This window comes from Diadema setosum, chromosome 8 (genome assembly GCF_964275005.1).
Source record: "Diadema setosum chromosome 8, eeDiaSeto1, whole genome shotgun sequence".
Lineage (NCBI taxonomy): Eukaryota > Metazoa > Echinodermata > Echinoidea > Diadematoida > Diadematidae > Diadema > Diadema setosum.
Window position 1 is genome coordinate 36611394 of NC_092692.1, and position 15156 is coordinate 36626549.

Here is a 15156-nt window from a genome sequence, read left to right on the forward strand (position 1 = left end):
TTTTAAGACTGCTAAAGATTTATTCTATCATCTTATAAATCTCCCCAGGACTTAAACTTGCTGTACTACAAGCTGACAAATGTTTTCAACGTACAATATATGTAAAGCACACATTGTTATTGTCCCTTTAGTTCACAAGAGTTTTTTTTTTTCCCCTTACATTTCCAATTAATAATTTGTTATTTTCTGACATTCAACTGTTTCGTCGAGAGAGCAAGATGTTCAGTGGGCTATGATAATCGGAGTCAGTAAATGATTAACTGTCTAATGAGAGGGGATGTGGTTAGCTCAGATGTAGGTTATTAAAGGAAGCCACCCGATTGTAATGCATGATCATCTAGTGTTCCAACTGGACAGAGGACTGCATACAGTCTTCAAACCATGTTTCTGGGAAACCTGTGGAACCTTTTCCATCTAACCCCCTTTCACCACTACAATGAACTGTACAATCTGTATACTGTGTTACAAAGATGAAATAAATAGTAACAACTTGTTCTGTAATACCATGAGCTGGGCATTACAGACCCTGAACCAAAATCATAGAAATGGTGTATCTTTAACTGAAAATAAAAGAGATGTGTGTCGGATAAATGCTAATACTAAATGTCGAAATAATGATGATAGTAAAAAAAAAGGATCAAAAGTCGGACGGTTTGATTGCCTTTCCTTCTTTTGTGTTTGGCTTACCTGCTATACTCCGTAAGAAAGAAAAGAAAGAGGAGAGAAAAGAGGAGAAGATTGCAAAGGTTATATTATATATCAGTTATATCTCGATCGACAGAAACGAGGGGACACGGTTGAGGGGCGTGGCCACGGCATCACTGGTGTCATACGGATATCAATGAGAGGGAGGACCGGACACAGTAGGGAACAACAGCAAACGACAACAACGTAAATGAAAGCAACCGCTCGCATCATGCTTCGTCGCATCAAACTGCACTCTGGGAGAATGAAGCCAACGGCAAGACAGAAGCCGGATTCGGCTGGATTAAAAACGAGAACGACCGTGAATAAAATGAAAAAAAAAAAAGCAATGGGAATCAGTTGCGCCTAGAAACTCAGCAATGAATGAAATCGACATCACAACACAGGAAAATAAAAAGTTACAACACAAACTCTGTGGTCATAACCTAAAGAGCGATACTGTTCAATAATTATCAAAACTCACAATCCAGACAATCATACATGGAATCAAATGAAAAACGACAATCTGAAAACTTAAAATATACACACACTAACACACACACACACACACACACACACACACACACACACACAGAGGCAAACAGACACATGGGTGTATCACACACAAATGCTTGCGAACACTATCGTAATATTCCTCTTATCAGAGCCTTATATCCGGTTATCATGAAAGACAAACATTTTTTGTATGTCATTTGCAAACAAATTGAGCACAGATTCCAAGTGCTACACCACATCGAAACCCTAGACCCCTATTCATTAGGGATGAATACTGGATACGCCAAATATTTTCGGAGGTTTTTATTTTTGCAAATTACATGATTCAGGTGCTATGCATTATATTTAAGAACTTAAAAACGTGAAAATATTGACTCTAATCCCAAAATATGAATGAGACGTGCATGCATATCTCTGTTCAGGACTGTGAGTATGCCACAATCGCAAATTTAACCACTCACGAAATTATTGTAAAGTCTTAATTCGCAAAAAAAAAAAAAAAAAAAAAAACATTCCACTCACTAAATATATGGTGTATACAGTACTCAAGTTTACAAAATACAGCAGGGGCAGACTATTACTAAAATTTCCTTTCATCTATTCAGATCAAGTACACTCTTCTCTACTGAATTCCTTCCGGACATAAAATAAACTAAAGCTTAAAACAACAGAATCAAAGTAAAACTTTCTCCTTCTCTATCTTTAGCATTCATATCAAGCACTCCCTCTCACCTCCAACTGCAACCAAGGTAACCCCAGCCAAAAACATTCTAATCTATATTTCAGTCGACAGCACAGTCTCATCAACAATCCTCGACTGCGATAAATCAATTTCATCTCGTTAAACAGCTAGCAAACATCTGGGACACACACTGACCCTCCTGTCTACCTTTTCTAGATCATCCAATTACACAATCCTTGATTTTAATTTTCTTCTTCTGTATATTCCCCCCCCCCCCCTTCCCATCCCACATAGATGCATTTCAGCACCTTGAACTCTGAAACCGTGCATGAAAAGAGGATACCTGACCCAGGGGACAAAATTAAAAGGCCTCTTAAGCCAAAGACTGAGTACAAGATTTAACTTCTCCTTGTTACCTGTCCCATTTTTATCAGAGGGGGGACTTTGACATGGTATGTGGTCCCACATACTGGAATCTTTGTATGTGAAATGTCAGTTCTCCAGAGAATTTCAATATGCCAGGACAGAACTCAATTTAAAAATGGAGTAATGACATTAGTATATCTGATATCAAACTCTGAGATTTCTTAATCAGTCAATCAATCGTCATGTGTGTCAGTTATATTCGTCTGCGTTTATGTCCGTCTGTATTTTTGTCTGTCTGCGTATGTTTATCAGTGTATATGTGCGTCTGTGTATCCATGTACCTAATGCATGTGAGATCAAAGACCATGCTTCTATACTATTTGCATCCCTCAGCACGTACACAAACCTAATCTCATTAAATCAAAATGATTTGTCAACTAGAGCTGTCAAACACTTTCTGACCAAGATTTGATGCTTTGAAATATCTGTCATAACTGTGTCGAGGTTGTGTAAGTCGGACCAGGTCATTGAATCAATCATGTAATGTGCAGGGGCCTCCCCATAACAGGCTCATTAATGTTCGCAGAGCAGTCTGCAACCAGGCCAAGCACCATAACCATGAAGAAACAAGCCGTGTAAACACGGGACGGGCTAATCAAAGATATGCACAGATAATCATCACGACATCCGTACCCTGGTGTGTATGCCTTGATGCATTCCAGAATGGTGCATGTGAAAAAGATTTTAAGAATGGCCTTTAAAGCAGAACTTTTGCCATGTTGGTGCATTTCACACCATTAAATATCTTCAAATTATTGTTATTTGTTGCTGTCTGCTGTTGTTGAAGATGATTATGACAAAGATAATGATTTGCAGGGTGCAGACATATAGAAACAAACTTTCAAAATTTTGTAGGGCCTACTATCAAATAAATTTTAATAACACATCAAATTCAGATAACCCCTTCCCCTGATGAAGTCCATTCCTATTATCCTAAACTGCACTTCTAAAATCTTCACAAGAGCAATCACCATTCTATCACCTTCTTCAAATTACCAAATGCCCTCATAGTTCAACAGGTTTACCAAAGAAGAAGTTGCTGGGCACAGGAGACACAACGACGACGTCTGTGCTTTTGATTAGGTGGGGAAGATTGGCTATAATTAAATGATGTCTTTGAAAAGACCTTCTATCACTCTGGTACAGCTGCCCACAAGTGACCTACAATCATCAAGGACATCAAAAGTTTGCCATTTCTTTAAAAGGCCTGTCACCTTGTCCCAAGCTTAATTGATATTTTTACTGACGATACTCAAATACATAATTATGAGAGGCTGAAGACAGAAATGCCTGCGAGTATATTTACTCAGGTATTCATTCATTCAGTCATTCATTCATTCATTCAGGCATGTATTTATTCATTCATTCATTCATTTATTCAGGCATTTATTTATTCATTCATTCATTCATTTATTCATTCATTCATTCTTTCAGGCATTCATTCATTCATTCACTGATTCAGGTATTCATTCATTCATTCACTCATTCATCTGTCCATCCATATAACCATTCATTCATTCATTCATTCATACAACCATCAAGTCATCCATAAAATTGAAACAAAATCACAAAAATGATCATGGTAATTACAAATCAAAAATTCTCCTACAGACACATCCTATTATGGACACAGACTCCATCCTGCAGTACAACTGCCGAAAATCTCTCCACACGTGTGACCAGAGATCATGGATTTGTTGGTTTGAGAATGCAGTCCCCATCTTCACTCTGTGACTTCAGGATGCCCCAAATATCTGGAATATTGCATCAATCTACACCCCACAAGAGAGGAGGATGAGGAGCCTAAAACACACACACCCCTGGCTCCTTACCCCTGGATCCTACTCCAAGCTCCAAGGTATGCCAGCCAGGATGAGAGCTTTGCAACAAAAGGGCACACGGCAAGAAAGCAAAACTTAGGGCAACCGTTAACAAATAATCATATCAGAACAACTGCAATTCATGCACGAAGAAAAAAATTGTGTTGATGCAATCATCATATTCCACACTTAAAATCACAACAAATCACCATGCATACGACATCCACTTAGTTGACATGTGTCCACTTTGTTTAGATTTTGACAACTCGTCAAGCAACACTGGACATTTTTTTCTTTCTTCTTTCAATTTTGGATTACTTCATAAAACTCTGTCAGAACTGTAGGGTTTCTGCAAGCACACATACAGAAAGACATTCTTCTGAGAATATTGAATATCAAAACTCAATAATACCATAATTTAATTTGGACAAAGACAAGAGTATAGGAACCAGCAGGGCACAAGCAGGTGCAGATTCATGCAGAATTATTGAATATGTGCAAACACCAATCAAACTGTAACAATTAGAGTATCATCAAATACAATGCAGAAATGATCTGCCACTAGACTGAATGAAGATTCCCAGTAAAGTGTATGCTACCCCCGTTTGAAAGGAATCACAACACATCATAGGTTTTCCTTGGGGAAGTATTAGAAATGGGTATGCGAATTCTGACACACTGTTGACAGCAATGATTTCACACACGAAGACGCGGGGTATTGTGGCAAATTGTGGGCTTCAAATCCTCCAGAGCAGCCGCCCAGAAATGCCCCCTCAATTCTGCTCAGGACTGACCACTAAAAAGCATGTACTGCCAATTATCAATGACTGAATAACTGAACAAAAATAATACTCAATTTTATTCAAATGGGAGAGTGAAGTAAAATCCCATTTGGTCTAAAGCTCTGCAGATATGAAAAATAGTGTCCTTCGACATGTCTCCGACATATACAAATCTTGTGGGGTTGCAACATTCTCCCCCACCCCACCCCTTCAGTTCACAAGTGACAAAGTGCACCTCGAGAATACCAAATATTTTCCTCCTGGTTTCTGTGCTTCGTTTTATGGTTAATGAGCACCCGTCACTCATTTGAATTAATGGATGTCATGACAGCCAGCCAGCAGAAGTATCTCCTGACACTAGGTGAAAAATATGAGCCTGAAACTATGTCAAAGCCAGGATTTGGTTTGGTTGGAATTCTCCATCCCAGGTTGAAATTGGAAAGTCTTGATACCTGGAGAAATTAACACCCGAATGTACTTTGTCCTCTTGTAACTTTTTTAAATACAAAAAGAAATACCCCTCTCACCCCTTTCTTTTACACTGGGCTGACTTCTTCAACTTGATTGACAGCTGAATTTTTGGCAAGCTGTCATGTTTATGTGCATACTCAAGGTTCTTTTAATCTATTCATCTTCTTTTTCTTTCATTTGATTGGGCTGACCTGAATTTGCAGAGTCATTTGTTCTGCAAACCGGTTGTAGTCTAAATAACTTTTACATGACGTGTTTCATTTTCCTTCTAATCACATTGTCCTTCTGGGCATTTGAAATTTCCACAAAGGTGTGAAAAAGACCAGTATTGCTTTCAATGTGGGGGGAAAGTTGTATCTTTTTTCAAGGGGGAAACCAATTTCAGTCAACATCTGACCCCACTTGATGCGATTTCTGGGTCATGAAATATGGAAGACTGTGTTATTCTGAAGCAAATGCAAGACGATGCAACTGGGAGTAAACCCAGACATCTGGGATAACAACTTATGCGTCAATCTACGAACATTTCAATCTAGCGACTTGACATCTTATACAAGCTCAAGGTTTCTTCCTTCCATGTTTTGGCATAAATACTTCCATGAGGAATGACTTTATGACTTGTTTATGGATATGGTGAACTACCAGGGGACATACGACTACCCTCATAATATCGCTCTCAGATTGCCAACAGGCAGGAATTAGGGCGACGGTCGCAGGGAGAGACTTCGGGGTAACAAGACCTCCACACCGATATGGAAAAGCAATTGGGCGTTAACTTTTGACTAGGAGATATCTTGCCAAAAATACTCCTCAGTGAATTGGTTCTGCCTAAAACAAATCTAGAACATATCCAACGAGCTATCAACACCTCTAATGCAGCACACTTTATTCTTTTCCCCCAGTTTTCTTTTCTCTATTTTGAACCGTCACATTCCATAACATTATGGGCATTCCAGTTTGATCCACATCTTTCACGTCAGCAGTAAATAACAAGATATGCCATTTATACTTATAATGTACCACAATCACAAACTGCCATGTACATCTCACTAAAACCCATTCAAGAAAGTGTAGATAGCAAGAAATGTTCACTATCAGCATTATGGGTCTTGTTTTATGAAGAGTAGTAACAGGAAGACGAAAAAGAAGAAAAGGAAAAGAAGACAAAGAAGAAGAAGAACTAAAAGTAGAGGTAGCAGTGGTGGTAGTAGTAGTACCTGCAATAGTAAATAACCAGGAATTGTAGAGGCTAAACGTTTTGGAAATTTGACTGAACATTCTTTGGGCAAAAAGACACAAGACTGAAATTTGTCCACAGCCAATGCGTGATCTGATTCAAGATAAGGAGATCCGATCCCTCTAAAAAGAAGAAGGGGCTTAAGGTTTCAAAGAAAACACTATCAAGTCATACCAGCAGATAGAATGCGTATGTAACACAATCTCAAGGGTCTAAGACAAGCATTTTGTTGTCTACCCAACACTGCGATAAACAGAAGGCAAGATTATTCATTTGATAGCCCCATCAAATTGATTTCACACGTAAAACTGACTTCATTATGACATACTTCATCGTCATTGATTCCTTGTTGGCATCAGACCGATTTGAATGATATGTATACAAAATGTTCACATACCATCTTCTAGCAATGTATCATTATAGATAAATCTACTGGCAAAAAAGAAATACCTGTAGCATTCACATGATGCAGAGAACATTGCATATTATCTCATAGTCTCACAGAGAAAAAGCAGGAGGTGGGGTGAATTCCGTCTTCCGTTTTCTACACTGTCAAAGGGGACCATAAATATCCATGCATTTTGAACACAGGACTAGCAATTCCATGCACCGACGACTGCAACCAACAGACTTGAGCAAGTCTACTCTCTAAACTTGGGCGAAATATATGACGAAAAGACTGTAGCATGCAGTCTATGACCATTTAATTTTCATTATTTAAGCTTATAAACAAAATTGAAATCATTTCAGGCATAGGAAGAGGAAACAACTTGTTGCATGCTCAATTTAAGACCATCCAACGGGTCTATTCACCAAGACATGCATTCTAAGACCAACAGCTGTGGCCCTCCTCTGCAAAAACTGACCGGTATGGTCTCCACAGCCCTCTGAAGACGTCAATTGGTATCAAAAGAGCACCCATCGGGTAATTATATTACATTATGACAGATCCACTGAAAGTCCCGATCTTTTCGTCTTCCTGATTGCCCAATGGCATCATTAAAAGGCGAGGAATGGAATATATTCTACGTTTTGTTCTCTTGTATCCCATTGTTGCAGGATTGTGATTGCGTTTCGTGCCAAACATAGGCCGAGGATATACTCCACAATCCAAGGAAAAGTGGTATTGGGCTGGGTCCAGAAACGGAATGATGCAAATGAAGGCCAGCGAGCAAGTGCGTGATGACATGTTCATGCCAACACACCTGAAGTCTTTCTTTGATGATGCAAAAAAGTACCAGCATGCATACAGCACATTCCACGTATGCACACAGCCATATAACATTGGATGATTGAACAGAACAAAAATGATTCCAGCATTTCAAGCAAAGATAATGACATTCCTCATAATACATAATGTATTCAATAAAATAATGCATACAATGATATAATTCATACAATCTCCTGAATAACATTCTATACTTTAAAAACATATTTGACATTGTAAATACAAAAATGCTTTGACCAATTTAAAGAAATGAGTTATCGCATGTAATTTTGCAAAATGAGTATTCCATGTTGAATGTAAAACAAGTAATGGAATGCTGGTAATATGTTTTAATTACAAATTGATTACAAATAATAAAATGGCACGGTGTGGCACTGCACAGGGTGACATTGGTGCCACTGTGACCTTTGAACCTCATGGATTAAGCGAATATTCTTTATGAAGTCTGAGACTAGAAACAATAACAAATGGCATGGAACATAGACTCGTATATGAAGATATATGAGCTCTGTGCTTGCACAGGACAGAATGTTGGCGGTGTGCTCTTATATGCTCGCAAATTTGCCAGCCAACTGCACTCTCCTGTACACTGGAGCAGTTGCAGTATATTTTTCGTACATCACAAAATGGCTTCGTGATAAAGATGTAACGGATTATGGATTCCAAGTTAGAGAGGCATAATTCATCACGCGACGTTTTCTCCACTGCCGTGGTAATGCAGCGATAAATTCCTGCCACAAGTTTGCTTCTACACATGCTACCTTGCACTATTAGGCGGAGAAATACTGGCATTTGTAGTATTACAGTAATTACGTTTGTTTCATGTTTTAGGGTGGACTCAACATATACATTAAAGCACGAATGATAAGCTACAAAATTAAATGGGGTGGGTTAAAGAATACACGTCTCCAACACAGAGACTGAATGAGACATCTTTTTTAAATGTTAATGTTAAACGGACTAACATCTACTACACGGAGGAGAACATTTCAGACTCAACCAGTGTTAATACTACATTCTACTCACAAGTGATCTTTAGCTCACCAAGGTACTGTACTAAAGAGTACTTTTTTTTATGTGTAGATAGAATCGTACCTTGTGTAGTGTGTGCTAATTACAATGATCTCATCAGGACTACAGTTATTTCAGCATAAGTCAGCTCATTTTGAATCATCTCGTACATGTACGAAGTCAAAAAGTGCCAAAATCCATATTCAATCATGATCACATTCATTCTTGTGACGTGAATTTATTTCACAGCATTGAAGTTTGTTTTTTTTTAACTTGAAATCACAAATGGGTATTGCAATAATGCATTAAGATTTAAAGTTTACAGAGGAAGCCTTTTCCATTTTCACCCCCAGCTAACAAGAAAAGAAAAATGAGGATTTAAAGCTATGAAAGGTAAAAGATTTCATGTGCTTGGCAGTTTTGCTCAAGACCCAATTCACACTTGGTGCTTAATCTTAGTTTTTGCTTTTGATTGACCCAATAGAGCTGACTTATGCTATGCACCAGTTATCAAGTGTAACATGGGCACTTCTTTGATACAGGGTTACACTTGATTGCACGTTTGGTATCAGCTGTAAGTCATGGTAGACAATGCACTGACCAAAACTTGCAACCATTTGCCACTCTGTCCTACGAGGCCCTGTTCACATAAGGCAGCATGGAATTCAAAAGCATTCGATGGAGATACAGAGGTTGAATGAATGAATATTTTCATCTTTTGGCATTACTTGAAAATAACCACTGATGTAAGTACATCCTCTCAGTCTGCATATATGAATCAAACACAAATGTCATTTGTTTATCTAACTAGTCTGCACAAAAATATTTTAAAAAGATACAAAAATTGAATACAATCAGCACAGAAGAAAAGCTTTTGGCATGAAATATAATCAGCACAATATTCATAATCCCCCAAATATGATTTTTACACATTTTTTTGTCTTCTTCAGAGGAGCTAATGCATTTATTGTCTGTCATGAAGATAGACATTTATTTATGCATCATTTGAATGGAGCAACTGAGAATAAATTCAAGGAGCTGAAACTCCTTTCATCATGTCCAAAACTAAGATTTGAAAAGATATTGATATATCTTATGCATTCTCTTGAATACCACTTGTATCTCTATCAAAAGCTTTTGATTCTGGATTAGTGATGGGAGTTGAGAGGGACAAAGTGGGGGTGTGGTTTTACCCCCCATACTTACTTGTATACTGTGGATGGTGGCCCCACCCTTGTTTCCCTTGCTGGCGGCGACATGAGCGAGGTACTGGATGACTTTCTTGGTGTTCTCAGTCTTGCCGGCCCCGGACTCACCGCTAAGGGTCAAAATGCAGAGAAGCAGAAACACATTTTCTTTAATCCATCATCAATATCAAACTATAAAACATATTTGTTTGTTTTTTAATTGTAATGCTTGGAAAGCTGATATATGGCAATATGAAATGTTCATAGTTGATGGAGAACTTTTACTACTCATATTGGCAAACTTATGAGAATATCAAATGCATTGTAAAAGTGTTTTTTTCAAAGCTATTGTTCATTTCATGTGGGAGTGTTTTGTGCAACAGATAACTTTGGACACAAATTACTCAGGCACTATATGGCATGCAGAGGCTAGTTTCAATCAACTCATCTGAAAACTCTTATGATATTTTAATGCAGTGCCAAGTTTTATTCATCTTCTGCCTCAAAAGTTTTCACCATGGTTGGGGACAGTTGCAGAAGTCCAAAGAGATTTCCCTTCACAAATGACTTTCATTTTTGTTTTCTTGATAGGTTTGGTGGTGTGCAAACCTTACTCTTTCAAAGTATACAAATATAACTAATTTGTGATTATTATAAACCCAGTTAAGAGGAAAAATAATTCTTATAATAATAATTTAGTTATTATCATTATTATTATCATTATCATTATTATTATTATTATTATTATTATTATTATTATTATTATTATTATTATTATTATTATTATTATTATTATTATTATTATTATTATTATTATTATTATTATTATTATTATTATTATCATCATTATTATTATTATTATTATTATTATTATTATTATTATTATTATCATCATTATTATTATTATTATTATTATTATTGTTATTATAATTATTATCAGCATTATTATTATTATTATTATTATTATTATTATTATTATTATTATTATCATTTTTTATTATTATTATCATTATTGTTATTATCAAATAGAACTTAAATCTTTAAACTCTCTTTCACCCCATCTCCCAATCCTAACTAATCTGTATCAATGTCTCCTGAAAGGATAAAAAAGGAAATACCTAAAATAATCCAGAAGTCCTTCCCACAAAATTAGTATGTGTGTTTATATGCATATGTGTGTGCTAAATATAAATCAAATGACATTACAAGAATACTTGGCATAGTGAAACAAGGCTCTTACAGAAATCCACTCTTTGAAAAAAGAGAAAAGAAACACCTGAAAGTAAAACCACTCCTCCCTGCAGAGAACCCTGCCACATCCTTTACCCCAAGATGTCAGGCAGTCTGGTATATCTCAACACAGTAAGGGGTCTATGCTTGCCTGTGGATATATTTCAACCTGTAACTATCATACTTACAAAATGTAGAGCTAAAAAGAACAAAAACAGAACAAAGCAAAATGACAATTGCAAAAATAATGGGGGAAAAAAATGGGGATGAAATTATCTTTGCACCCCATTCTTTCTCTCAATGCATCAAGCTTCCATTCCCTATCTAATCTTTTTTGTTTTTTCTTCACATTTACTTTTCACCCCATCTTAAAGGACAAGTTCACCTTCATTAACATAAGGATTGAGAGAATGTAGCAATATTAGTAGAACACATCATTGAAAGTTTGAGGAAAATCGGACAAAACGTTCAAAAGTTATGAATTTTTGAAGTTTTTGTGCAGTCACCGCTAGATGAGAAGACTACTGCAGTGTATGAGGTCACATGCGTACAACAATATAAGGAAAATATAAAGAGAATTTCACAAAATTTCATCCTTTGAAAAAAGTTACACATTCCCTTGACTCGATACTGACATATGTTATGGGTAATCGTATAATTCCCATTGCCTTTAGAAAGAGGCAAGTCAAGTACTCTTTTATTATGCGAAAAAAGTGAAAATATGTTGAATTTTCTTTACATTTTCTTTATACTGTTGTACTCATATGACATCACGAGCCTTAGTAGTCTCCTCATCCAGCGGTTCCAACACAAAAATTCTAAAAATTCATAACTTTTGCATCGATTGTCCAATTTTCCTCAAACTTTCACCGATGTGTTCTACTAATATTCTCTCAATCCTTATGTTTATGAAGGTGAACTTGTCCTTTACAAGGGCAGCATCCTCCTTATTTATCATAATTATTAAGCATTTGAAGTGTGAGTTTCACACTCTGAAGTGTGTTGTTAGTAATATCTTTACACTTGTGATTCCGTAACAAAGAGTTTACCAAGAAAGCTTACATGGGGCCAGTATATACACAAAAGTAGAAACGTCGGGCCACACAAGTCTTGCAAACATGTGTTTTCAGTTACTCTACTACTATCAATTTATCTCTTCCTACTAATCTCTTTAAGCAAGAAATATATGGACTCTGTTCACAATTAGGTCTGATTGGAACCACATAACATAGTTTTACCAATCCCTCATCAGAGTACTGGCTGAAACTTTTGATAAAAAAATCGTGGGGGGGGGGGGAGGGGAATGTGTATTTATAGTCTTCCACAGTCATTATGATTTCCATGATGCTGCTTTTATTTTAATTCTTTATATAAGAAAAAATGACAAAGCAATTTCAATATATCCAACATTACAATGGTAGGAACATGTCAAGGTTTGGCCACTTGGGGGTGGAACAATGAATGTTATCAAAGGACTATCTGACAGAGCACTGGTGACTTCATTCATGCGAACAACTTGCTTGTACCCGGGGGAAACAATGCTAGAAATTTACTTTGCGGCCAGATCGAGTTCTGACATGAGGTCAGACCACTCCAAAGATAGCATCAAAATGAAGGTGTGGCACTGACATTATTGATATGATTTTGAAAATAATATTTCGTACTTTGGGATTATCCAACTTCAGGTATATTATCATCTGCAGGGTATTATTATTACTATTTGTCAGTCCTCTCTAACAATGAAATCATCTACACTTGTTACTCTTATTGTTGTCATCATTATCATTACACTCATTAATATAACTTTTAGAATCATCATCATTATTGTATTACTGACCTTATTGTTGTTTGTTATTATCATTACTACATCTTGCATCACTACTATTACAATCAACCTTTTCTTTTTCTTCCAAGTTATTCTACTTTGCATGTACGAAGCACATACCAAGCAAAATGTTGGGGGGGGGGGGGGGGGAGGGGTGAACATCTCTACAAAGGAGACAAATGAGGAAACTCTACGTACCAGTCTTGCTACAACTAACAAGCTTACAATTAGCTGTGACATGTTTCTCTATAATATGCCGTCACTGATGGAAATAATCGGAGGACATGGTATCGATCTCTGGCTTAATTGAAACCCGTCTAGATTTGAGTTCTCTGGGAGTTACATCAGGACATTGTCAAGAGAGAAAGTAAATTGCTAGAAAGAGAAACTATTCATTTTCGCATGATATCAATACCTTTCCTACATGAAGTTGAGATGCATTTAGCCTAGGAAGAGCAATGTGTCAATGTCAGATGAAACTTCCACATGGTACAGCAGAGAGATGTGAAACTGTGGTTCTATTTTCTCTTTGTGAATGGGGCCTACTCATTTTTTTAAAGGTGTAGACCACCTGCCGTTGTTGTGAGGTTCATGAAGGAATGAGAGGCTCACGTAACTTCAGACAATCCATCATACATTTTGTATGGTAAACATTACAACAGAAAGGAACAAACAGCAGGAAAAAATTGGACAGCACATCGTGCCAATTTGTTACACTACAGTGATCACACCTGATATGTTTTTTGTTCTATATCTATAACCCTTTCTTTGTACCAGGTTATTTGTTCAATTCAACAAAAAAAAAAAAAAAACCTATGTATTTGTACATTTTGTTATTATCGTTAGTATAACCATTATTATTATCATTATCATTATTACTAGTATTAACATTATTATCATTACTGTTATTATCAATATCATCATGATCATTATCGTAAACATTATCAACTTTTTTATTACAAGATCAACAAGAAAAATAATAAATGGAATGAAATTCTCATGCTACTCTGTTACCACTGTCGATCACACTGAATGTAAATTTAGGTCTTCAGTGGTGGTGGTAGGGCCTAATTCAGACAGGACCGATAACTGATCCCTCAATTTCTTGAGGCAGGAAAAAAAGCCTGTGGGATGGGTCACCTCACGCGGAGTGTTTGCACCTCCAAGCCACACGCACAAGACCCCACCTTGTCCTTCCCCCGTATCATCTCAAATTGGGAAACATGTGTCAGCTATTGCAGACCTCGTCATATTGGTTTCATATGGATCATTATCGTGCGATGAGAAAACAACTTTTTCTTCTTTTTTTCTTTTTTTCTTTTTTTGCTCAGAGCAAGCTGTTCCCCTCCCCCCTCCCTCCCCTACCACCAGATTTCAAACAGGGACACTTGAATATAAACAGCCATGTGTCTCTGAGGATCTGATAAACAGAACAGTACCATTCTTTGCATCATGTATTTGGAGGTTTGCCTCTATTTAGATGTACAGTGTAAGGGTGCGTTCGAGCGCTCTCCTAAAGCGAACTGTACCGTACCGTACCCGCGCCAGAGAAGCATTCGAACGCTCCTAAAGTGTACCGTACCGTACTGTACCGAGCCAAAAGTGGACCACTTCCCGATGTGCTCCAAAAGCGTACCAAAGCGTACCAAAAGTTCGTTGTAAAGCATGCGCGTATTATGCGCATACGTCACAATGCAAAAACATCATTCTCTTTGTTCGGGACAGCTGTAAGTAGGTCAAGCGCAAGGTGAATGACCTTCTTGCTACAAACAAGCGTGACCTTTTCTAAAAATAACTCGAGAGGTACGCTTTCTCAACAGAGCATTCGAACGCTCCCAAACTAGCACAGTACGGTACGGTACGCTTTAGTTCAGTTCGCTTTGGTTCGCTTTAGAGCGTTCGAACGCACCCTTAGACATTCATACATAGAGAATCACTCAAATGAATGGTCAAAACATCTGACAGAAATCTGTATTCTTTATAATTCTGCTTCGCTTCATTTTGATTCGAGCTTCACAGAAAGAATGACGTTAGTGATGGCTGAGTATAATATGGCA

At 37.2% G+C, this 15156-nt stretch overlaps 1 protein-coding gene across 1 annotated transcript in view; it reads right to left on the reverse strand.

Annotated features, from left to right (window-relative positions):
• The window catches only part of LOC140231401 (uncharacterized), a 166191-nt gene that overhangs the window by 90468 nt on the left and 60567 nt on the right, over window positions 1-15156 (reverse strand). Inside the window, exon 4 of the mRNA XM_072311526.1 lies at window positions 10064-10175. Within this exon, the coding sequence (XP_072167627.1) occupies window positions 10064-10175 (112 nt within the window). The remainder of the gene's footprint in view (window positions 1-10063; window positions 10176-15156) is intronic.